At 43.3% G+C, this 24,278-nt stretch overlaps 1 protein-coding gene across 8 annotated transcripts; it reads left to right on the top strand.

The window, feature by feature from the left end:
- The first annotated feature begins 763 nt into the window (after positions 1–763).
- On the top strand, positions 764–23,832 carry LOC110492051 (F-actin-monooxygenase mical1). Of its 8 annotated transcripts, XM_036946936.1 has the most exons (26): positions 778–887; positions 1,308–1,427; positions 3,453–3,754; positions 4,158–4,365; positions 5,992–6,099; positions 6,274–6,369; positions 6,558–6,713; positions 7,149–7,249; positions 8,165–8,422; positions 8,726–8,841; positions 12,046–12,172; positions 12,922–13,009; positions 14,221–14,368; positions 14,631–14,827; positions 16,084–16,184; positions 16,737–16,799; positions 17,170–17,383; positions 17,984–18,054; positions 18,299–18,944; positions 19,084–19,302; positions 19,992–20,104; positions 20,182–20,295; positions 20,586–20,679; positions 20,915–21,008; positions 21,289–21,362; positions 21,537–23,832. In XM_036946936.1, exons 3-26 carry the CDS (start codon positions 3,497–3,499, stop codon positions 21,743–21,745), a joined length of 3,873 nt encoding a protein of 1,290 aa, XP_036802831.1. In that variant the 5' UTR covers positions 778–887; positions 1,308–1,427; positions 3,453–3,496; the 3' UTR covers positions 21,746–23,832. The 8 variants fall into 8 exon arrangements, with proteins under 8 accessions (XP_036802834.1, XP_036802836.1, XP_036802835.1 ...); XM_036946939.1 differs by lacking the exon at positions 1,308–1,427 and having other exon boundaries at positions 764–887; positions 16,087–16,184; XM_036946941.1 differs by lacking the exon at positions 1,308–1,427 and having other exon boundaries at positions 764–887; positions 19,090–19,302.
- The last annotated feature ends 446 nt before the right edge of the window (positions 23,833–24,278 follow it).

Below are 24,278 nucleotides of genomic sequence, written 5' to 3'. Positions count from 1 at the left end.
AATGTTGTTCACAACACACTGTTCTAGCACTTGAATTAAAGGGTAACTACACCCGAAAATCTAAATTACACACATTTTTTCCCAGACCTCAAAAGTTGTATAGGGTTTAGGGTTTAAGGGATAGGGATAGGGTTTAAGCAGTGTTGTGGTCTTAACATTTTCAATGTCGTTTTTTTCCCCTATACATTTTTAGTTTATTTTGTTACTTTTTTTTATTTGGCTGGCTACTCTATTACTTGTGGAAAACACTTTTACTGTGTACCTGTGCTTGTCCTGACTTGTTATTAGAGTTGTCAATGAGAGTTTGAAGCCATAGTTCTATTTTGGCATCTTCCTTGCAGGGCTGCTCCTTCTCTGTTAACAAACAACGGCTCCCTGGGTGGAGGTCGAATAAAATGCTATTTTTATCAAAAATGACAAATTGCAGCACCCAAAGAAAATAACACCTTTACACAGGACAAATGGGCACAAGGTACACATTTAAAGAATGTACATTTTTACATGTATCGATGTGATACCGACTCGATGTAGCCGGAGGTACACTTCGCCAAAACTCATTGCCACTCAACTCCATTGGAACGTGTAACGTGGGAATTCTCAAGTACAACCTTGGCATCGTAGTTGTTTTGTTTTTGGCAAACGAGCAAAAACACTTTAGTTCACTTCAGGGAAATATGGTTAGCATCTCATACCCAATTCACTCACCTTTCTTTCTACCTCTCTCATTTGTGCTGTGTCTACTGTTCTGCTGTCCCGCCCCTTTCCTGGCCCCAACTTTTGGCTGCTCTGTCACGTTAGAGGCATTCAGCAGCTTGATCATATACACCGCAACGTTTGCAGACCAGTCATTGTGGCAGACCCTTTGTCCTCAGCCGGCACGCGACGGGGTAAGACAAAAACCCTTATCCACTGTTCTCCTCAGGTAAATGTAACATCTGCCTTGTCTGTCGGAAGTATAGCAATAACTTGATCATTGCTCAAGCAGAGCAGTCTACTTCATAAGGAAAGGTTCTTCCTCACTCAAGGTTTTGTTCCTGGCCATTTCCATATTTGTCATGACAAGACTTGTTTGAGTAGAACCTCAGGAATGAAACAGACCCTAAATGGTGTGTGTTAACTTGTACCAGGCAGATGTTCTGTGCTTTGCAGGGTGCAGCATTCTTAACCACATACATCATCACAAGAGTCAAGAACAGGCAACTGTCTACTTTCTTTCTCCACCACAGCAGCCAACACTTCATTGAGGCTGTCAACTGTCTTTCGACAGTATGAACAAATACCGTTGCTCTTGTCTCTCTCTCTCTTAGATGAAATACTCCGGATGTTGCGAATGACACAACGTTCTGTTTGCAGATGTCTGTTGCTTAACAAAGAAGAAGGATGCCAGAAATGTCACATCTAAAATTAAGCTGAACAAACAGTCGTAGGTGTGTGACAGACTTGAATGACCGACTGGCATAAGACGACTCCGAGAAGATGAGATGCTGGGGACAGTAGGATAGTAGGACATTCAAGTTGCACACCACCAATACTGAAAGTGACCTGCTTACATGTGTTGTATTGGACACACTTTTATTTGTTTCCTTGAGGTCTAGTGAGAGAAGGACTTTTACCCTGACCTTTGTGCCCACATGGAAGCTGTTATTGTATTTGATAAGAGAGGATTAATCATTACCAGGCAGAAATTTGTGCCCACATTTTAGTGTGGTTGTGTGCCTCTTTATACCAGCTTTATGGCAGTCACTTCGTCACTGTAAAGCTGAGTTCAAGAGCGTGCATGACTGGAGAGCGGTGCAGTTCTGATTTTAATGATATGGTTTTGAGGAATTATGTTCAGTCGTTTTGTCTCCAGTGAAGCCATATCCTGTGTATTTTGACAGATAAAGTTCCCTTGCATAGCTACAGTGTGACTGTTGGGCCTGGGTTGATATGATACTGCTAGATCTGACAGCTGAAGTGTTCCAACTATCAAGGCTATGTCTGATTTTATAGCTCTGCCTAGAGGCAGTGACGGAGAGGTTAAACTCTCAACCGCAATGTTGTTCTATCAATGTCCAGTATAACACTTGAGTTGTTACAGAGCAACTATATGAGGGCCAAAGAGAACTCCAGGGAAATGCTACAGTACATAGAGGGAGATCTACTGAGAGGGTGAGGGTTCCTTGTGGATAATGTACACTGTAGACTAGAGCCTGTTTTATGACCTTATTCTTAACATCCACATAATAAAGACCTGGACAATCTCGGTCCATTGAATGAATAGCTCTTCATACAGTTATGTTTGGTTGTACTGTACAGTAGCCTATATTTCTCCCACAAACGCTTCTATTTTTATAGCTCTATGGCCATAAAAAGCCCTCACCCACTCTGTCCAATCAATCGGGTGTGTGTCTGTCTGCCTCCGGTGTCTAGCAGAAGATGCTGAACATAACCAGCAAGTTACAGCGTTTGTAAATGTCATCTCAGGAAGTCATGTGTGAACAAAACATTAGTTCCAGGAAATGATTTGCCAACCACAAAGCACTAAATGCTTGACACATACAGTAGCCTGAGTAGAGTTTGTCACCTAGTTGTTGTCACTGCTGTTAAACATTTTAGGTTGGTCTACATTTGCCTGCACATTTAAACTGGAGTTTAATGATTCTTCTGTCCATATCCGTATGTATATTTACTGCTTTATTTTGACTGACATGTAGTAGTGGTAGTAGCAGTACAGGTGTATGGAAGGAGTTCTAGTCTGTTTTAGTCATTGCAATGCTCAGCTATGTGATCCAAGTAAGCCCTTTTCAGATCTATTAGTATTACCGCGCCCAGAGCCAATGCTGACTAAGTGATTATTATCTAACCAGTTTAAGTAAAGAGGATAGCGACTGTATTATTTGTGGCCAGTGTGTGAAGCTAAGATTATCCCATCTGTTCAGTGTGATGTGGCCAACCACTTCTGTCTCTCTTCCCTCTGAAAGAGAAACACCGGACCAAAGATACAGGAAGTGTGTTCTATTAAGAGTAGACTGTCTTATTTGTGTGTAATATAGCGTCACTAAGTTCAGTGGTAAACACCCATCATAGCATTCAATCTTAGGGAGCTGTCATAAAGATAACGAACCTACACAGAACACTTGGTTGGGGAAGTTAGCGATGACTATGACTCAGGTGGCTTTAAAACCATCTAATTTTAGGGTTTTATTTTCAGACAGAGGGAATTGTCCCCAGTTGTTGTCTGTTAGTCAGACCTCTAGACCACCTCCATATATTTCCAAAGCCCAATGGCAAAAATGCATCACTTTGTTAGCTAGTCTTTATATTATAATAACTTCTGTAATTGAGCTCAGTTATTTTTAGGCAGAGTATTTAACATTTTCAAAAATGTGTGCCCCTTTAGAGGACAACTTTAATAATATAATTTATATATTTTAGTTTTCTTATGGTGTTGGTGTTTACTTTATCCACAGTGAACATCCAAGAATCTGGAGACACAGGTTGAGCATCCACGACCATGGTGAACCAGGACCCCACCAACCCCTCCCATTCCCTCTTTGACCAGTTTGTCCAGACCCAGACCTGTAAGGAGGTGCAGCGTACCTTCTCAGAGCTCTGCCACCACCTAGAATTGGACCCCCGGGACTACCAGAGTTTCTACACCAAGCTCAAGGAGAGGCTCAACTACTGGAAGGCCAAAGCCCTCTGGATCAAGCTGGACAAGCGGGCCCAACACCAAGACTACCAGCAGGGCAAAGTCTGTGCCAAAACCAAGGTGTGTGTGTTTATTTATTCTCATTTAAACAATGAAGAGGAATACTCAAGAAGTTATCTGAAGTAAAACACAGTTGTACAAGGAGGGTGGCTGTGTGGTGGTCTGTTAGTGTTGGCTCTCTAGTTGTGTTTAAGGTTTCAACATCAGCATTGTGTCTCTACATTGACAGAGTACTGTCAGTGCTTTTGATACTATCAAGGTGCATTCAGCAACTGCAGAGCGTTATCCGATTTCCTTCCTTCCTCTCTATATTTATTCCTTCTCTCTGCCCCCCCCCCCCCCCCCCCCCCCCCCACTCTCCCCTCTTCTCTCTCACACACCCTTTCCCTTTCCCCTCCGTCTCGCTCGCTCTTTCTCCCCCCTCTACCCACCTCTGTATCTCCCTCTCTCTCTCTCTCCTCAGTGCCTGGTGCTGGGTGCAGGGCCGTGCGGGCTGAGGACAGCCATAGAGCTGGCTCTGCTGGGGGCTCAGGTGGTGGTACTGGAGAAGAGGGACTCTTTTTCCCGGAATAACGTGCTGCACCTCTGGCCTTACACCATCTGTGACCTGCGTGGGCTGGCTGCCAAGAAGTTCTATGGCAAATTCTGCACTGGGGCTCTGGATCACATCAGTATGTCTACCACTGCCATGCTATATCAACTAGATTTACTGATGTAATAATGCCAATCATATATCTTTATTCATTATGCATGACTAAATCAAACCTTAGTTAATTGATGAATCTATTACTGTTATTTTTTCACATACAGTGCCTGTGTACACTACCAGTCAAAAGTTTTAGAACACCTACTCATTTAAGGGTTATTTATTTTTTACCATTTTCTACGTTGTAGAATAATAGTGAAGACATTAATACTATTAAATAACACATGGAATCATGTAGTAACCAAAAAAGTGTTAAACAAATCAAAATGTATTTTATATTTGAGAATCTTCAAGTAGCCACCGTTTGCCTTGATGACAGCTTTGCACACTCTTGGGATTCTCTCAACCAGCTTCATGAGGTAGTCACCTGGAATTAATTTCAATTAGCAGGTGTGCCTTGTTAAGGCACCTTCCTTCTTAATGTGTTTGAGCCAATCAGTTGTGTTCTGACAAGGTAGGGGGATAGCCCTGTTTGGTAAAAGACCAAATTCCATATGAACAGCTCAAATAAGCGAAGAAAAATTACAATACGTCAATATGGATAAAAAAAAATTATTCAAGTGCAGTCGTAAAAACCATCAAGCACTATGATGAAACTGGCTCTCATGAGGACCTCCACAGGAAAGGAAGACCCAGAGTTACCTCTGCTGCAGGGGATAAGTTCATTAGAGTTACCAGCCTCAGAAATTGCAGCCCAAATAAATGTTTCACAGAATTCAATTAACAGACGCATCTCAACATCAACTGTTCAGAGGAGACTGTGTGAATCAGGCCTTCATGGTCAAATTACTGCAAAGAAACCACTACTAAACGACACCAGTAAGAAGAAGCAGAGACCGGTGGAAAAGTCCAAATTGGTTGTTTTTGGTTCCAACTGCTGTAAAAGCATGAAGCAGGATGTGTTATGGTGTGGGGATGCTTTGCTGGTGACACTGTCAGTGATTTATTTAGAATTCAAGGCACACTTAACCAGCATGGCTACCACAGCATTCTGCAGCGATATGCCATCCCATCTGGTTTTTGCTTAGTGGGACTATCATTTGTTTTGTTTTTCAATAGGACAATGACCCAAAACACACCTCCTAGTTGACCAAGAAGGTGAGTGATGGAGTGCTGCATCCGATGACCTGGTCTCCACAGTCACCCGACCTCAACACAATTGAGATGGTTTGGGATGAGTTGGACCTCAGAGTGAAGGAAAAGCAGCAAACAAGTGCTCAGCATATGTGCTAACTCATTCAAGACTGTTGGAAAAGCATTCCAGGTGAAGCTGGTTGAGAGAATGCCAAGAGTGTGCAAAGCTGTCATCAAGGCAAAGGGTGGCTATTTGAAGAATCTCAAATCTAAAAAATATGGTTGGTTACTACATGATTCCATGTGTGTTATTTCATAGTTTTGATGTCTTCACTATTATTCTACAATGTATAAAATAGTAAAAAATAAAGATAAACCCTTGAAAGATCAGGTGTTCTCAAACTTTTGACTGGTAGTGTGTATCCGTATCGTCAGTCAACTGTTTGGATTGAAGAGGATTGTTTTAATTCCCGGTGTGACAATATCATACATCTTTCTATGTGTCCGTATCCTTCAGGCATCCGTCAGCTCCAGCTGATACTGCTGAAGGTGTCTCTCCTCCTGGGGGTGGAGGTTAACACTGGGGTGGAATTCAAAGGCTTCGTGGAGCCCTCAGAAGCCACGGGTACTTCTAGACTCCCCTCTGTTCCCTCCCTGTATTAGAGAAATAAAATACTAGCTATTTGCATGGCTGTAAAAGCTTGTAGGGCAGTTGAAATAATCTGCCCAGAATCCTGTGTGTGATAATAGACCTTAATGCTATGCTCTCTCTGTGGTTCCCTATGGCTCACTCCATCAGGCTGGATGGCCAAGCTGTTTCCTGACGATCACCCTGCTGGGAAGTTCCAGTTTGATGTCTTCATCTCTGCAGGAGGAGGACGCTTTGTCCCTGATGGTGAGGAGTGAGGACACACTCACACGCTGTCATCCCGTTGCACATACTGTACGCACTTAGAAAACAAAGAATGTATCCGGACACTCAAGCTCCAATACAATTGATTCATTAAACGGAAACACTCAATTATATGCACCTGAATTCAGACTGCATGTGCTTCTCCTCGATATGCATGTCTTTCTCCCCAGGCTTCAGGTGGAAGGAGCTGCGAGGAAAGCTGGCCATCGGCATCACATGTAACTTCATCAACCATCACTCAGCAGCCGAGGCCCAGGTGGCAGAGATCAGTGGTGTGGCCCGCATCTACAACCAGAAGTTCTTCCAGGACCTGCTCACAGAGGAAGGTAGGATTCTATTCTGTGACCCTGGTTTGGGTCTAGTGAGTGCCAACCCTTCTACTGTTGGACGCTAACGTTTCAGCGACCGTGGATCAGGATAAAGAATATTGCACAGTCTGGGCATGGTGACAATTATTGCGACAGAGAAGGTGTGGACAGTGGAGAGTGCTGTCTTTTTAATCTGTGTCCCTCTTCCTCTTGTCAATGTCATTTGAATTGATGCTATCGTCTGTGATGCAATCCCCCTGTTCTTCTTCTCTCGTGCTGTTTCCCTTGTCCTGTCATTGTCTTGTTCTTAGTTTATCTCACTCATTCATTTCATTCTCTCTCTTTCATTCATTTAGTTTTTGATCTCTCTCTTTCTCTCTCTCTTTCCATATCTCCATCACCCTCTCTTGCCCTCTTTCTCTCTACTCTCTATCTCTCCCACCCTCCCTCCAGGTATTGATCTGGAGAACATAGTCTACTATAAAGACGCCACCCACTACTTTGTCATGACTGCCAAGAAGAAGAGCCTGTTAAAGATGGGGGTCATTAAACAGGTGAGGGAACCACATCATTACAACCAGCAGCAGCAGCTCCACACTAGGCCTCTAGAGGGCTTTTCACAATACTGAGACAAACTGGCCCAAGCCTGGATCCCAACATAGTCCTCCCCAAACAAGCTGGGGGCGTTTCCTGCTCTTTGGGATTAGCCGCTAATAAACCGTGTTAATGTAATTGATGTCTATGCAGCACAGGGTCTGCTCACTCTCGCTCCCTCTTGTCACACTAGTGGTCTGGAATGACAAAGCCAGATCCTCTTGTTTTGTCCTCAATGATTAGAGTCCACTCTGCCTGTTATCAAAATAGAGACTTTCCCCTGTCTCATCTGTTATAGTTCAGTTGCCAAGATGGGAGATGTTCTGCTGAGTAACTGTTTAGTATTTCTGTTGCGCTGAAGCTATAATCATTCTATATATTTGCGCATGATTATGGAGGGTTGGTATTTGTGTAATTCTTGTCACTGTTCCACTTTGTTTAAAGATGCTGACTCAGTGTCGGCTTGCTTCTTTATGTGGAGCATATAATGCTTGGCGAGACTACGTGGGAGGATTATATCCATTGTTTTCATATAAAGCTACATCTAGATTCTAGTCCGTGATAGACAGCTCTCTGATGTATGTCACCACCACCCCAGTGCTTGAATTATGCCGGTCTGCATCAGTAGTACAGACTATCAGCTTCTCCAATGTTCTATTGCTTGAGTATCAGCACCTCTTATATAAGAACACCAGTACTGTAAAATTAGAATGAGTACTGGCCTCTAAAATTCTTATTGGCACCTTTATCATTCCACTTCAAGCACTGACCACCCCCAATGTGTCCCCCATAGTTCCCCATTTGTATTTTTGTTCGATTTAATGATATGGTGTCCCCTCTGTGACCACCTCAATTATGTTCCCCCTTGTCTCCAGGACTTCAGTGACGCCAATCAGCTCCTGGGCCAGGCCAACGTGGACCAGGACGCCTTGTTGCGTTACGCCCACAGCGCTGCCCACTTCTCCACAGGCCACCGCCTGCCCAACATGCAGTTTGCCCTGAACCACGCTGGCCAGCCTGACGTGGCCATGTTTGACTTCACCTGTATGCACCGTGCTGAGAACGCCTCGCTGGTCAGGGAGAGGAAAGGAAAGAAACTACTCATAGGCCTGGTCGGAGACTGCCTGGTGGAGGTGAGATGTCATGGACATGTGATGGATGATGACCTTGTTCTAAAATGTCTAACATATTCATGGTTTCTATATATATATATATATATATATATATATATATATATATATATATATATATTCATGGTATCTATATCACATACTGTAATATACATTCAGTTATACACACAATGATACACTGATTGTACTTTTACATACGGCCCTCACTTAGGAAATGGAGTATAAAATCGTCTCGGGGTATAACAGTGTCTATATACAATTATCTGTTGTCATACAGCACTATTCTGAAAGTGTATGTGTCCACAGCCGTTCTGGCCTCTGGGAACAGGTATTGCCCGTGGGTTTCTGGCTGCCTTCGACACAGCGTGGATGGTCAGGAGCTGGGGCAAGGGAAAACCACACCTGGAAGTCGTTGCCGAACGGTAACCAAGCTTTTTCTATATGATCATAAACACCACCTCAAAAATCATGTGCCCATCCCTTTTCATTGTTACTGTATCGAAGGTGGTTACCCTGGCCGGGCCTTTCAGCCTTTAACTGTTTTTCCTCACAATATTCTTTTGAACATCCATTACTTCACGAGCAGCTGCTTTAAAAAAAAAAATCTTCCTGGTGTCGTGTCTTTGGCTATTAAGTGATATGACATGCTATTCTATAAAATAATGTATGAGCTAATCATGTAAATGTAATTAACTAGAGAGTTGGGGCACCACGAAATAATATTTATAGAGCTGTTATCTTCCGAATAAACTCTTAAAGACCTAGTAATATTTTACATCAATAGCAGTCAATATTAATCGTCACCTTAATTCAGTCTCATCTGAAAGTTGTAAATTCTTGGTTATCTGCACGAACCCTGGCTAACAAGTTGAATCAGCAATACAAAATTGGGTTCAATTATTTATTTACTAAATACCTAACTAATCACACAGAATTACACATACACATAATTAATCATAACTTGATTACAAATTACGTCATAAAGGAAAACGTCCCTGGCGGGCGGAACAGATATGGCAGCTGGTTACACAAAAGAAAAGGGGCTGGGTTTGAGTGAAAGAGCGGGAAGACTGAGGGACACAGGGAGAAGCTGTGCTATCGTAAATACAGTATCTTACAGTGCCTTGCGAAAGTATTCGGCCCCCTTGAACTTTGCGACCTTTTGCCACATTTCAGGCTTCAAACATAAAGATATAAAACTGTATTTTTTTGTGAAGAATCAACAACAAGTGGGACACAATCATGAAGTGGAACGACATTTATTGGATATTTCAAACTTTTTTAACAAATCAAAAACTGAAAAATTGGGCGTGCAAAATTATTCAGCCCCTTTACTTTCAGTGCAGCAAACTCTCTCCAGAAGTTCAGTGAGGATCTCTGAATGATCCAATGTTGACCTAAATGATTAATGATGATAAATACAATCCACCTGTGTGTAATCAAGTCTCCGTATAAATGCACCTGCACTGTGATAGTCTCAGAGGTCCGTTAAAAGCTCAGAGAGCATCATGAAGAACAAGGAACACACCAGGCAGGTCCGAGATACTGTTGTGAAGAAGTTTAAAGCCGGATTTGGATACAAAAAGATTTCCCAAGCTTTAAACATCCCAAGGAGCACTGTGCAAGCAATAATATTGAAATGGAAGGAGTATCAGACCACTGCAAATCTACCAAGACCTGGCCGTCCCTCTAAACTTTCAGCTCATACAAGGAGAAGACTGATCAGAGATGCAGCCAAGAGGTCCATGATCACTCTGGATGAACTGCAGAGATCTACAGCTGAGGTGGGAGACTCTGTCCATAGGACAACAATCAGTCGTATATTGCACAAATCTGGCCTTTATGGAAGAGTGGCAAGAAGAAAGCCATTTCTTAAAGATATCCATAAAAAGTGTTGTTTAAAGTTTGCCACAAGCCACCTGGGAGACACACCAAACATGTGGAAGAAGGTGCTCTGGTCAGATGAAACCAAAATTGAACTTTTTGGCAACAATGCAAAACGTTATGTTTGGCGTAAAAGCAACACAGCTGAACACACCATCCCCACTGTCAAACATGGTGGTGGCAGCATCATGGTTTGGGCCTGCTTTTCTTCAGCAGGGACAGGGAAGATGGTTAAAATTGATGGGAAGATGGATGGAGCCAAATACAGGACCATTCTGGAAGAAAACCTGATGGAGTCTGCAAAAGACCTGAGACTGGGACGGAGATTTGTCTTCCAACAAGACAATGATCCAAAACATAAAGCAAAATCTACAATGGAATGGTTCAAAAATAAACATATCGAGGTGTTAGAATGGCCAAGTCAAAGTCCAGACCTGAATCCAATCGAGAATCTGTGGAAAGAACTGAAAACTGCTGTTCACAAATGCTCTCCATCCAACCTCACTGAGCTCGAGCTGTTTTGCAAGGAGGAATGGGAAAAAAATTCAGTCTCTCGATGTGCAAAACTGATAGAGACATACCCCAAGTGACTTACAGCTGTAATCGCAGAAAAAGGTGGCACTACAAAGTATTAACTTAAGGGGGCTGAATAATTTCACGCCCAATTTTTCAGTTTTTGATTTGTTAAAAAAGTTTGAAATATCCAATAAATGTCCACTTCATGATTGTGTCCCACTTGTTGTTGATTCTTCACAAAAAAATACAGTTTTATATCTTTATGTTTGAAGCCTGAAATGTGGCAAAGGTCGCAAAGTTCAAGGGGGCCGAATACTTTCGCAAGGCACTGTATGTATACTAAATTACCGCCCATTTCGAAAAGGAAAATGCAAAAAAGATTTACTCTGAGCTGCGCTTCGGTAGGTTGGTGGTAGATGGAAGGCTGTGTTGCCCAACCGAGTCCTTTGTCCTTTGAAGAATGTCTCTGCTGGTAAATTGGATACGTTGTAGTAATGTCGTTGTGTGGTAGACGGAATACTCTGTCTGTTCCTTCCTAACCTGATGTTGGCTTCGTTCTGTAGTTTATTATCTGAACCATTCTGACATCGGACTGTCGTCCTCACATCCTCGGAACAGGAGGTTATATTGTCATCAAGGCTTTATATAGGAAGGGAGAAACGGGGTGTGTTTCATAGTTTACAATCTATGTCTCTTCACGTGGGCGGGCCACTGAGTCGTGCCCAATTCTCACATTTTAGAAGCTAAAATCACATTTCATCCCATCACAAATAATTTCGTATTCAAACATTTTAAATTGAACAACAATTCCATGTGAATCCAATAACTCTGATGTGTAGACTTTACACTGCAGAGTTTGTCATCTTATCATTGATGAGAATGTCTCAGATGACAACCAAACTGACATCATATTCATTAAGTACCACTGCATATGTTCAATTGGTCGGATTACCAGAGCATAGTTAATTTCCCCCCACCTTCTGATGTTACCAGAATCTCTATGTTAACCAAGGGGTTTGCAAATGTAACATCAGTAGGGTAGAGAGAGGGAAAAGGGGGGAAAGAAGTATTTATGACTGTCATAAACCTACCCCCAGGCCAACGTCATGACACTGAACAAACCCATCAATCTTCTGTTCCTTTGGAGCTGCTTCTTCTTCAGTTCTACACTGAGCTTCTGAGGTATAAGTGTTTCTAGGAGATGTCTTTCCCTCTGACTGAAATAGGGAGAGTATCTACCAGCTCCTGTCCCAGACCACGCCAGAGAACATCAGTAAAAACTACAGTGCCTTTAGCATAGACCCGGCTACACGCTACCAGCACGTCAACCTCAACTCCATCAAGGCCAACCAGGTCAGAAACACACAAATATTATCTATTACATTGTAGTCCTTCTATTTCTATGGTCAGCGCAGACTCAAAGCTCCATTGATGCCTGATTCACAATATTGGACGAACCTGAAAGACACTGTGCTGGCTTGGATCTTTTCTTTTCAACACGGTTCCAGCAACTATAGTGGATGCGTAACCAGGCCAAGCTCAGTAAAGTTTGGTTCAGGTTGGTTTGATGGTGTGAAAAGGGTATAACTGTCTCACTGTATCAGTGCTAGCAAAGTGAATAGATATGGTGCTGAGTAACATTGTAAACACATTGTGAATTATATCAGTGCTGCTCTGCCATTTTGGGTTGATATTTCCCAGAGTATGCATGTGTTGCCAGGAAACTGCTCTGTTTGTGTATGAAGTGTTGAGCCGGCTAGGAAATGCTTTTTGATTTCCCCCACTAGAGGAGTATTGATCTGAAAGGCTTTAGTTTTCACAAACTACCAGATCAATTACACTGCATCAAACCAAACCCCAGCTTTCTGCATTTGAGTACCAGCTTTATGAAGCCTACTGTGTTCTTAAGCCTGGTCCTAGATCTGTTTGTGCTGTATATCCAACTCCTATTGCCCTTGCTTGACAATGACCGTAGGAGTTGGCAAGACAGCACAAGCATATCTGGGACCATGCTACGGTGTTCTGGCTCTAGTATAAAATTCAACTCAAATCAAGTGCTATGTTGTTTATTATGATTCTCTCTCTTTGCATGCGTTCCAAAGTTGCAACATCTGTATGATGTTGAAGACCATATTGATTTGGGCCGACCAACCAAGAAGCAGAAAGGCAGGTTGTCTCACCTGCGACAAGGTTTGTCTAGCTTCACTTTACTAAAGCAGTAATGCATGAGGGGAGCATGGGCATGATTCATTTTTTGTTTGGGCACGACTGTGCTGGGCAATTCCACTGTAATGGAATTACACTTAGACTCAGTTTTTTCCACTTTAAATGTATGCCAAACAAAAACCTTCTGATCTTAATGTTTTACAAACCATACAACTCTATGCACAAAGACTACCTTTAACCATTTCCACTGGAGAATTTTAAAAAAGGAACTTAGTGGAAGAACTGTGCAGATGCAAACTTTGGTAACAGGTCTACATTTTACAATAACGTTGTTAAATACGTGCTCTGAATTAAGATTCAAAGATGTCTGCAGAAAGAATGGGGAGTCAGCTATGACATGACACCTTGAGTTTGAAAAATATATATTTTGGTTATTGAACTACAAGTGGATTTACATCTGGTAATGGAATTACGGTGACGGAATTACAGTAACGGAATTACATCATGGGTCCCTGATCTGTACTGTACAGAGATGCATAATTCTGGATCTGAATGTAGTTATTCTCATGTTTCACAAGTTTGGAAATCACAGTGCAGCACAGCAGAGCACTGCCCAGACTCGGTCTGTTTTAACATTCCAGGCCAGATAACAGAAAGACAAAGAAAATAGTTCTGAGCTGAACATTACACTATGCCAGTGGAAGGGAGGACAGTAGCAGGTGACCCAACTGTGGTTTGTGACTATTATGATTTCCCATTCAGTTGCAGTAATTCCGTTACAGATTTTTGGCGTAATTCTGTAATGGAATTTACAAGTTTTAATAGAGCTGCAATATGTAACTTATTGGGAGACCTGACCAAATGCACATAGAAATGTGAGTTATAGATCTGCCATTCTCATTGAAAGCAAATTTTAAGAAGCAGTAGATCTGTTCTATGTGCGTTATTGCGTTCTTAAGTTTAGTTTTTGCTGTCTTTTACTTTCAGTTTTGTACACCCGCTTTAAACATCTGAAAATACAATCTTTTTGATTATGGAAAGGTATTTCTCAGTGGTTTAGATGGTACAATGATTCTCTACACTATACTTGCTTGTTTTGTCACTAAACTGAAATTAGGCGAACTATTAGAATTTTAACAACCAGGAAATGGCGGAGCGATTCCTGCGTAGTGTAAGCCTACTGAGCATGCGTTCTAAATCCTAATGCAGTGTTCCTATGTGTGTTCATGGCCCAGATTCGGTTGGAGCTTTTGAGGAGCTGTTGAAGTGGTGCCAGCAGCACACTGCAGGGTACGACAGGGTGAAGGTGAAGGATCTGACCCAGTCCTGGAGGTCTGGCCTGGCCTTGTGTGCCCTCATCAACACCTTCAGACCCCATATTATGTGAGTCTGTGGGCTTTATAAGGGGACAATTCAACTTATACACCACAAATGTAGCAAATGCACAAGTAGTACAGCAGGAGGAAAGACTACCTGTGAGTACAGTAAAATGTAATTGGTCTGAGAGGCTTTTCCAATTTCCAATTATTCAAATTCCATGCTACTACCTGTCCAATAACAAAGCAAACGTTCATGTTCTATGGTGTGCCCTACTGAACATGGCCTTGGTCAACACAGTAACTATCCCTCACCTGTCCCTCCACAGTGACATGTCCTCTCTGAAGGAGTCTGATTCGGTCCACAACAACCAGCTGGCCTTCAGCCTCCTGGAGGAAGAGCTGGGCATCCCTCCCATCATATCAGCCAGTGACATGGCCACCAAGGAACAGATAGACAAGCTCTCTATGGTGCTCTACCTCACACAGATCCACGATGCCTTCAACGAAAGGACGCCCACTAGAGGTAAGCATCAGGGCAATGGCTGTCAGACATGTTACGTACAGTAATTAGCACCGTGATTGTTTGGTTACTTGTAGCCTTGACGCCAGCCACCTTGAACAAGAAAGTGTTGTTGAGGTCTGCTATCACGAGACTAGATTATGTATATTTGTAGAATGTTACTGTGACATTGTTATCTCAACATTATGCATAGTTGTATTCATTACATAAAGGTGTTTTTCTTGTGCTTAATTTCTAAAAATGCTGGACCAAATTTCAGCAGTTTTCAATATTAACCATATCAAATATCCTACTATTAGTGAAAGCGATTGAATCTGGACCTATGTTTGCTGTTTAGACAGTGCATAGCTTATGTAACCCCCATTTGTACAACCTTGGGCCCAGGTGTTTTTTCTCTATGAAATGTGTTTTGTGTTGATAAGGAGGGAGAGGGCTGTCATTGTCCCTTTAAGAGCATTACCCAGCATTCCTCTGGTTAGAGTAGCTGGGTCTGTGCACATAACCAGCCCTGATTGACTGTCAGGGTTGTGCTGCTCTCCTGCGCTCAGTCGGTAAGCCAGGCAGCAGTCAAAGCAAACGGCACAGCAGCCCGTGAGGAAATGGCTTGTCAGGCTTGGGTGGGACTAGCCTCGGCGTCATCTAAATGATATCTAATATTCCTGCTGTGAGGAAGAAGGATTTTCCCGGTCTGTTTTTGCTGCCGGGGGTGTTTCTGGTAAATACTAGCAGAGTGTGTAGCAGAGATATTTTCAGTGGTGATCCAGCATTTGGAGGCAGGCTTGGAGAGAGGGTGTGACTTGCTCCGCTTGCCTTGTCGCTGTGATGCCGTAGGTAGCATACCAGTAGCTCTCTGTAGGGGGATCGGCTGTCTGGCTTGCACACAGATGCGCATGCACGAGGGACATGTCCTGTCCGTCACCGGGCGCTTACACAGGAGTTCTCTCAGGGGGATTGACAAGTTGAATTTAATTACATCTTCTACAAAGCCTTGTTTTCAACAGCAGTGTGGAGAAGCTGGATGTGTAATATAAAATGACTTGACATGATTTTTTACATAAGAGAGATTGGTAGAGGAAAAAGCCATAACACATTGTTTATGTGCAAGAAGATGTGCACATTTTTAAAATGCAGGTTTCTCTGCTGTAGGGAGGGACTCGGGACAACACAGTGGGGTTAGGTTAGTGCCTGTGAAACGTGTGTGTTCTGGCAGAACAGGGACAGTATGAAACTGAAGCCGGAGTGCGTTTGTGTGTCTGCAGCAGAACCCCCGAGCCTTCTCCTGACACCGTCGAAGACCCTGTCTTTTCAGGCTGTGTTCTTCCTCAACAAGCTCAAGCACAACTCTCTGCAAAGACGCAAGGTAAGGCTCAGGCAATCAGCTGCATGTTGTCACTGCGACTGGTCAGCTGTTTCCTTAATAGAGTATCAGCGATAGCGCGCTAAAAAAAATACATTTGTCTGTCGGGTAAAATGGAGAGTAGGCCAACCTCAAGTTCACATCGACTGTCAATCTTTTTCATGCAACTCCCCGCTGTCGTTAACTATTTACTTACAGTAATATCAGAGTTCTTTAGATAGGAACCTTGAATTCACATGCCCAGCCATTTTGGTTTTGGTTCTTGTAATTATGCTTTGATTCATTCATTGTACGTTCATTGTCAACAGTTAAACAATGTGTTTTAGTCATAATTTGCTTGTTTTAGTTCGTTATTATAACTAATACCATACTACAGAACACTTACAGTAGACGTTTACCTTTGTTGGCCTTTTCCAAAATCAACTGTAATAGCAAAGACACCTTTTCAAGCATGTAAGATAATATCTAAAGCATTGTTCATTTTGACATCATCCATTATTCATTTGCATATTTTAAACCAAAAAGTGTCATGTGACTGTTTTATCTTTTACACAGGAGAGACTGGCAGCCGAGACAGAAGAAAAAGATAAAAGGATGAGGATGGGAGATGAGGAAGATGTGAGTAGTGTCTAGAATACAAATGCTATCCTCATTACCATAGGCTCCCATGCAGCGCTAACCTTTTGCTGTGTGATGGATGTATCTGCAGACTTCAGGGCTACTCCAACTGCTATTCTATACAATGTTTCCGTGCTATGTTATTGAACTAGCGGTTGTTCCTCTCTTTGGTTACTACTGTGGTATAACTCCTAGGGTACAGACCTTTGTAATAATTGTTGAACACGCCAGATTTGTCATTTTGAGTCGTTCGTCTTTCTTTGGCCTTCAGGACTAGTCGCTATTGTTACATCATAAGCACATGTTTGTGTGCTAAGTTATTGAAGTACTGTTCAAATATGATTGTTGGTCTCAATTTCTTTGCTCTCAGCCTGTAGCCCCTCTCTCAGCCCCTGAGGTGACCCCTGACCCTGAACTAAGCCCGACGTCAATAAACAATGAGGAGTGTTACTTCTGCGGCCAGCGGGTCTATGTGCTGGAAAGGATCAGCACCGAGGGCAAGTTCTTCCACCGTAGCTGCTTCACCTGCCAGCAGTGTGGCACCACCCTCAGACTTGGCAGATATACATTTAACCAGCACACGGGTGAGTGAGCATGACAACTTCTTCTACAGCCGAGTGCCAGTCTGTTTGTGCTAATCATGTTAATTCCTTAGCATGCTGATGAATTTCAAGGAGGTGACCTGATAGCGTAGACTGGCACTCAGTCTCGTGGGATTTCTGCTGGGTCCTAATGAGCCCCTTTGAATATTTTTGTACAAGCGCAACATCATGTTACTATGCAAGTAGGACTTCCATGGTCGTTATGTACTCAAGTGTGGAACAAATGTTCTCTGTGACATGTTGTGTTCTGTCTTCTGAAATGTTGTCTGCTCACAAAGACGCAGCAAGCTACTCCCTCTTTGGACAATACAGAAACAGAATATAGTTATTTCTGGTGCAACAGCTTCCATACCTGTAGTAAGTTAAATCCTCCAAGGCAAGGAACCTACATCCGGATGATAAATACAGCACAGTTTAATTTATTTATGCACCATATGAAAAATGAATGAAAGATACCCTTTTTACGTGTTTTGTGGTTCATGTGAAAAGGAGAACGGGAGAAAGGGTTGTCAAGTAGCATCTCTTAACATGTACCAGATCCAGAGTCTGTGCAAGCTGTTGTTTTCCCTCTTGTGCCCTCAGGGAAGTTCTACTGTGAGCTGCACTCTGAACAGCTAGAGATGGAGAACAGGGAACAATCCCCATCCGTTAAGGTGGGTCTCTCTGTTCTGAGTTTGAGCAGATGGGAAATTAAACCGTTCTGTTGCATACCATGTTGCCAGCTTGTGGCTCAGCTTGTCTGTACAGAACAGTTAAGGACAGCTAGTGGGCAGAAGTAGTACATTGGCGTTGAGTCACAAGACTTGTTCATTTCCAACAGGGCAGTGTACCATGACCATTCATTTACAGAGGAATGTTTAATCACTACAATGCTTCTTCCATTTCGTTCCCTTCTAGGATACCATCGGAGGTCACGAGGAGGAGAGAGGTGTGAATTCGATCTCCAGTGAAGACCCCTCACCTTGTCCCTCTGAGGACGATGAGTACTATCTAGACTCGGGTCCTCCTAAACCCATGGAGCCTCTGCATCCTCCGAGTCAGGAAGACCCCAGTAGCAAACAGCCTAACCCTGTAGAGGAGCACCCTGTCTCACCAAAACCACCCATAGACGTTTTCACAAAGAAAGTTTTTGAGGACTGTGAGGTGGAGGAAGAGGGGAAGGAGGGGGGTGAGGATGCCCCCTCGGATCCTCTGACCCCTGTCCCAAAACCTCGCCACTCTCGCTCGTCCATCCCAAGCCCTCAGGCCTCCCCTCCTGTACCCAAACCACGCACCGTCCTACTCACCCCAAAAGGGGACACGTCACCAGCCCATGTAGGGGAGAAGGGGTCCCCCAGGGCAGAAAGGGAAAAAGGAACTCCCAAGGCAGCCCCTGACTCCAGGCCGAAGCCATCCCTGCGGAAGCTGCAGCTGACCGACGAGGAGAAGAACCACCTAGTTAACTTGAGCTTCAGCCTGGACTCTGACTCGGAGACACCCGGTTCTTCCTCCTGCTCCTCTTCCTCAGCCACAGCAGGGGGTCCCTGCCCACCCAAACCCCCAGGTATCTCTTTCATTACCTTTTCTTTGTTTAGTCTCTATTGTTTTAACTGTTTAAAAATGTTGCGATTTTAAATGGGAGTGTGAACTGTTTAAAATGGCCCAGTCGAAAGCTTGAAGGGTTTAATAAAGTGTGATTTGAGGTGCAGACGGCCAGGAGGAGGAGGGCTACTGGAGTGGGGGCCCTGGGTCGGGGGGACACATACGGGAGCACAGGAACCGCCGCTGCTTCAGGAGGAAAGAGGAACCAGCGGAGGGCAAGGGTCAGCACGCCAGGGTCCGCTCCAAGTTCTCCCCATGGAACTTATCCTCTCCTCGGCTGGGGAGGGACCAACGCTTCAGCGTCCTCAACAGCCACCCAGGTAAAGACCCTAGTGGGGTGTGGATTTACTGTCTCGGCCATAGATCCTATTAAATTACTAGAGGGGATATGTCATAAAACCTCAAAGTTCCAGAATGGGGTGAAAATGGCCGCCACTTTGGTCAGGGAGTAATCCAAACCAGTGTAATTGGAAAGAATGGCAGTAGAGGTGTAATCCTGATTTTAATTCTGCAGGAAAATAGAGAACGTGATACTATATCAGTACTTGTTGCATTTACAACGTGTCTAAATCCTATCATCAACTGATTTGAGCCAGTGAATATATGGCTGTGGATTGACTGCATTGTTTGACTAGAATGTTGGCATATTGGCAGTTTAATTTAAAAAATATATATATATATTAATGTAATCATTCCTCTAAAACTGTCTGGCTAGCTAGCCAACAAACATACAGTGCAGATAAATGATTCAAATTCATTATTTTACACTATCATATCACAGCACTGGCAAACTGTGGTTAACCAACTCCCTGATCAAAATGGCTGACCTTTATCCCATCATAAGAAGGTCCATGTCCATTTTAGTATTCTGATTCCTAATTATATGGTGTCAGTATGACAACATCTTTATACCTATCAATTATTTATGTATATGGCAAACAACAGTTGTTAATAGCCATGTTCTTCATATCTATTCTGAATGAATAATTGTATATCTTTAACTTCAAAGAAGTACACCATGGCCACAGTGTATCTGAGGAAGATTGTGCTGATGATGATGACGAGGAGGAGGATGAGTTGGATATGTTTGCACCAGATGGCTTGGATTTATATGATGATAAGGTAAGGAGTGGGACTTGTCTGGCTGGCATATTAAGTCCATAGACATTGCACTCACACACACTCTCCCTTGTCTCTAGTTCCAGACCATCCCTTCAGACCCTGTGGAGGCTGAGAAACTGGAGCTGTTGAAGATGAGGACGTTGGATCGACGGGCCAAGACGTGTGAGATGCAGCGCTTCCACAAAGCACAGGTCGGTTCACTGTACTGAGATTTTCCAGTAAAGCATGGGATTGTGTTTACTAGAGAGAGAACATTAATTGTTGCAAAAGGTTTTGCTCTGGTGCACCCTACTGAATACTGCACAGGTCTGTTCACTGTCTGAACAGGACAGTGCTGATGCCAGATCAGAACAGCTCTACATTGGGATGGTTAGTCGTAACACTGGACCTGCCAGTATTGAGTATTGCTGCTTGTCCAGTGTTTTCTGCTTTAAAGCTCATCTTATTGTATGCTTGTGACACCCCCCCCCCCTCCACCCAGTCTATTCAGAGACGCCTGGAGGAGATTGAGGTGACGTTTAAAGAGCTGGAGGATAAAGGTGTGGTGTTGGAGCAGGTACTCCGAGGAGAGGAAGGTGCGACCCCCCCCCCCCCCCCCCCCACCCCGACGCTTTCGTTTGATCTAGCGAACCATAACACAGTACTTTGAACATCGCTTGTCTTGCAAAGATTTGCCTTTTCATCTTTTATCCTGTGATGCTCGGATGGACGTCCGTAGAGCGAAACATTGGCATTTGGCAAACTTTAGGGATCAAAGAACTCATAGTCTATTTAGCCCTCCCCCCACCATGTCTTCTCATTCTCCCACAGGCAGTGGCGGTTCCCCAGAGATGATCGACCAGTGGATCCATCTGGTCCACCAGAAGAACGCCTTGGTCTCTGAGGAGTCAGACCTCATGGTGGCGTGAGTGTAGAACTTTTCAATACATTATACAGAGTGTGGTGTTCTTGTGTGGTCAGAGTCCCTAGCTGAAGTAGCCAGCGGGGGACAGAGAAGCAGACTGCACGCTCCTGACAGTTGTTTTTGTGTTCAACATAGCTGCACCCTTGTTTTGCCATGTTGACTCATGAGCTGAGTGTGAGCTGTGGGGGGGGGGGGGGGGGTCCCTTAGCTGCAACTAAGGCCCTATTGAATGAAACCAGCCACTTCTATTCAACTGTTTTCTGTTTCCTCTGCCCCTCAGGTCTCGACAGCTGGAGTTGGAGGACAAACAGAGCATGCTGGAGATGGAGCTCAGACAATACATGGAGCTGGATGGTATGTTTCTCTACAAAAAGACTGGATCGTTGCATTTGTCTCACTGATGGCGTTGTTGAAAGCTCACTTATTGGGTGGAGCAAAAGAGGGAGTGGATAGGCTTTTTGTTCAGCTCCTGTGCGAAGTTTGACGTGTGTCCGTAAAATCCTCTTATCGTGTCCGTGTCCACCCCAGACTCTGAGAAGACAGTGGAGCAGCAGGCAGAAGAGGACCGTGTGCTACAGGAGATGCTGGAGGTGGTTGACATGAGGAACTCTCTGGTGTCCTTCCTGGACGAGAAGCGACTCAAGGAGATCGAGAGTGACAAGCAGCAGGCCACCTCGCTGCTAGAGGCCAAGAGACACTCCACAGCCTCAGCAGGGGCACAGGTGCACTGGGCGTGAGGGTGACACACACACATATATATATATATATATATATATCTGCTAAAATGAAGGAAACAGTTGAGTAAATGAGGGATGCAAAGTATATTGAAAGCAGGTGCGTGGTTCTTTAGTTAATTAAGCAATTAACATCCCATCATGCTTAGTGTCATGTATAAAAATGCCCAGTTGCCCATTATTTTGGCTACCATGGCTAGAAGAGATCTCCGTGACTTTGATAGGAGTCTCAAAGGAGCCTAGGGGGTTTAAAGTGTGTCTGTCACCAGATCTCAACCCAATTGAACATTTCTGGAGCGGTGCCTGAGACTGTTTTCCATCAACAAAACACTAAATGATGGAATTTCTCGTATAGTAGTTTCTCGTATAATAGTTCCAGACACTTGTAGAATCTATGCCAAGGCGCATTGAAATTGTTCTGGCTCGTGGTGGCCCAACGCCATATTAAGACACTTATGATGGTGTTTCCTTTATTTTGGCAGTACATGCCTACATTAATACATATGTACAGGTATACATACACACTTAAATGTATTTAAAGAGAATATTGCTGCTTACAGACGCACACGCATGATCTTACATTTGCAAAGCCAAAGATGTATTGGTGAAGGTATTTCTTCAGAAGTGTTGTGCTCTGTGTTGAGCCGCAGTGTACTGTCCGACTCCAGATGTATAACACAGAAACTGGTCTAGAAATATGGGGCTTACAATCTGGATGCATCCAGGCCTTCCTGGCCTGTTCTCACTGGCCATACATCACCTGTGAAGGCAGTCCTGCGCCAGCAGCAGCCCCAGAATAAAGAGACCCCCACAGCCAGCTGAACTCGCACCAACCTGACTAACTGCTGACTGCAGCACTGCTAACTGCAGTACAAAGCCAAGGAGTTGAACGGTCACAGGTTCTTAACACAGGGTTAATATATTCTGTGGGTTGGACAGTGTTGTGTAAAATGCCTTTTTTTTGTTGTTGTGTAACCCTGGATGAGTGAGTTCTGCTAAGCACCACGGTAATGTCACAATTCTACTTTTGTATACTGTATAAATTGACATAATTAGATATATTACAACAATTTGTTGTTTGAGAATTGCGTGGTCCATAACAATTCAATATTATTAAAGATGTTAAATATTAGATTATTTACTAGTATTTAAAATTAGTTATTCCTTTTTATTTTTGGCACTTTTAGTGACTCATGTTGGGGATTGTTTTGCATGTTACATTTATAGTTAATGTTTAGTCTCAGGGGTTAACCAGTGCACTCCTCTAGGAATCGTTGTTTGATGGAGGTCACTAATTGGATGTGTAAGGCTGTACTAAGGCTGCAATACACAGGCAGCCCAATTTGAATTGTTCTTTTGACCACTCACAGCAGATCTGATTGGTCGAAAGACCAATTGGTGAAGAATAAGATCAAAATTGGGTGGCCTGTCTAAATGCAGCTTTTATGGGTGAAATACATTCTGAAGTGACAGGCTACTTTCTGACACTATTTATCATTTGCTAATCTCTAAGTATAATAGTATAGCCAAGGGTAAATGTTGTTAGTCAGACCCAGCCTTATGTATCCTCCAGTGTTGAATGCCTCCATGTTGTGCTGCCGGGACAGTACTTTGCAGAATATAAAATAAAGACCCTGCACTGTCATCTAATTTTATGACTTTTAAGGACATTCTCATATGTACGTATTGGATTTTTTTTGGTGTAAGTCTTGTCCCATGTTGTTTTGATGCTGTTCCTAATGGTTACCACTAGAGAGCATACCTACCCTGTTTGGCTGCATTGCATTAGTGGAAACCAAGACTGGTCATGGCAGACCTGATTGGAGTTAAGATATTTTAGTTGTGACCGGGACAATTTTAGCTAACCCTCTTCCTAACCAGTTACGAAAAGTTGCTTCTGCTAGTCAAAACCGACACATCTGCCCTAAAGAATAGTCTTGCTTTCCACTAATGTGATACAGCCCCTGTTTGACAGAGTTTATAGACACATGATTCACGTGAACTGCAATAGGTTCAGCAAGTGTTTAATTGTAATCTAGTTTATTCTGCACTGGCACTGGATTGACTAAATAAATACTCAGAATAAAGTAGTCTTGTTTCACTGCAAATTGAACTTGCTCAGTGACGCCTGTTAGCAATGCAAAACAACTATATATCTAGCCTCTTGGAAATAACCTGAATATAATTCTGAAAGTGATAAGATACACAGTGATGTGTTTGCAATTTCATTGCTGACGCACTTATGTGATGTCCAATGCACCATTCTGCAACTAGGCTGCAGTTGTGCAATAGTTTCAGATGGAGATCTTCCAGGTCATCCATATCGATCGACTTTGATCCTGTTCATCAGGACAGATATGTGCCAGCATTTCTATGCAGCTCACTGTCATTACATCTAAGTTGAGATGTGCTATTAGCAAGCCTCTGTTATTAAGCTTATAGCTGCTGTCACCATATCCATCGCATGAGGGTTGGCACCAGGGGCTTGGGCCCTGGTGGGCACAGGCCCACCCAATCAGATTAAGATTATTTTTTT

The sequence above is a fragment of the Oncorhynchus mykiss genome, chromosome 16 (assembly GCF_013265735.2).
Source record: "Oncorhynchus mykiss isolate Arlee chromosome 16, USDA_OmykA_1.1, whole genome shotgun sequence".
Lineage (NCBI taxonomy): Eukaryota > Metazoa > Chordata > Actinopteri > Salmoniformes > Salmonidae > Oncorhynchus > Oncorhynchus mykiss.
The sequence above is the reverse complement of the archived record's forward strand: the minus strand, read 5'-3'. Positions and strand labels throughout refer to the sequence as shown.

Coding starts and splice junctions, on each gene's coding strand:
- LOC110492051 (XM_036946934.1), top strand. CDS start 3,497: ATGGTGAACCAGGACCCCACCAACCCCTCCCATTCCCTCTTTGACCAG. Junction 6,714..7,148: donor GGACCTGCTCACAGAGGAAG/GTAGGATTCTAT, acceptor CCCTCCCTCCAG/GTATTGATCTGGAGAACATA. Junction 17,384..17,983: donor TACATTTAACCAGCACACGG/GTGAGTGAGCAT, acceptor TTGTGCCCTCAG/GGAAGTTCTACTGTGAGCTG.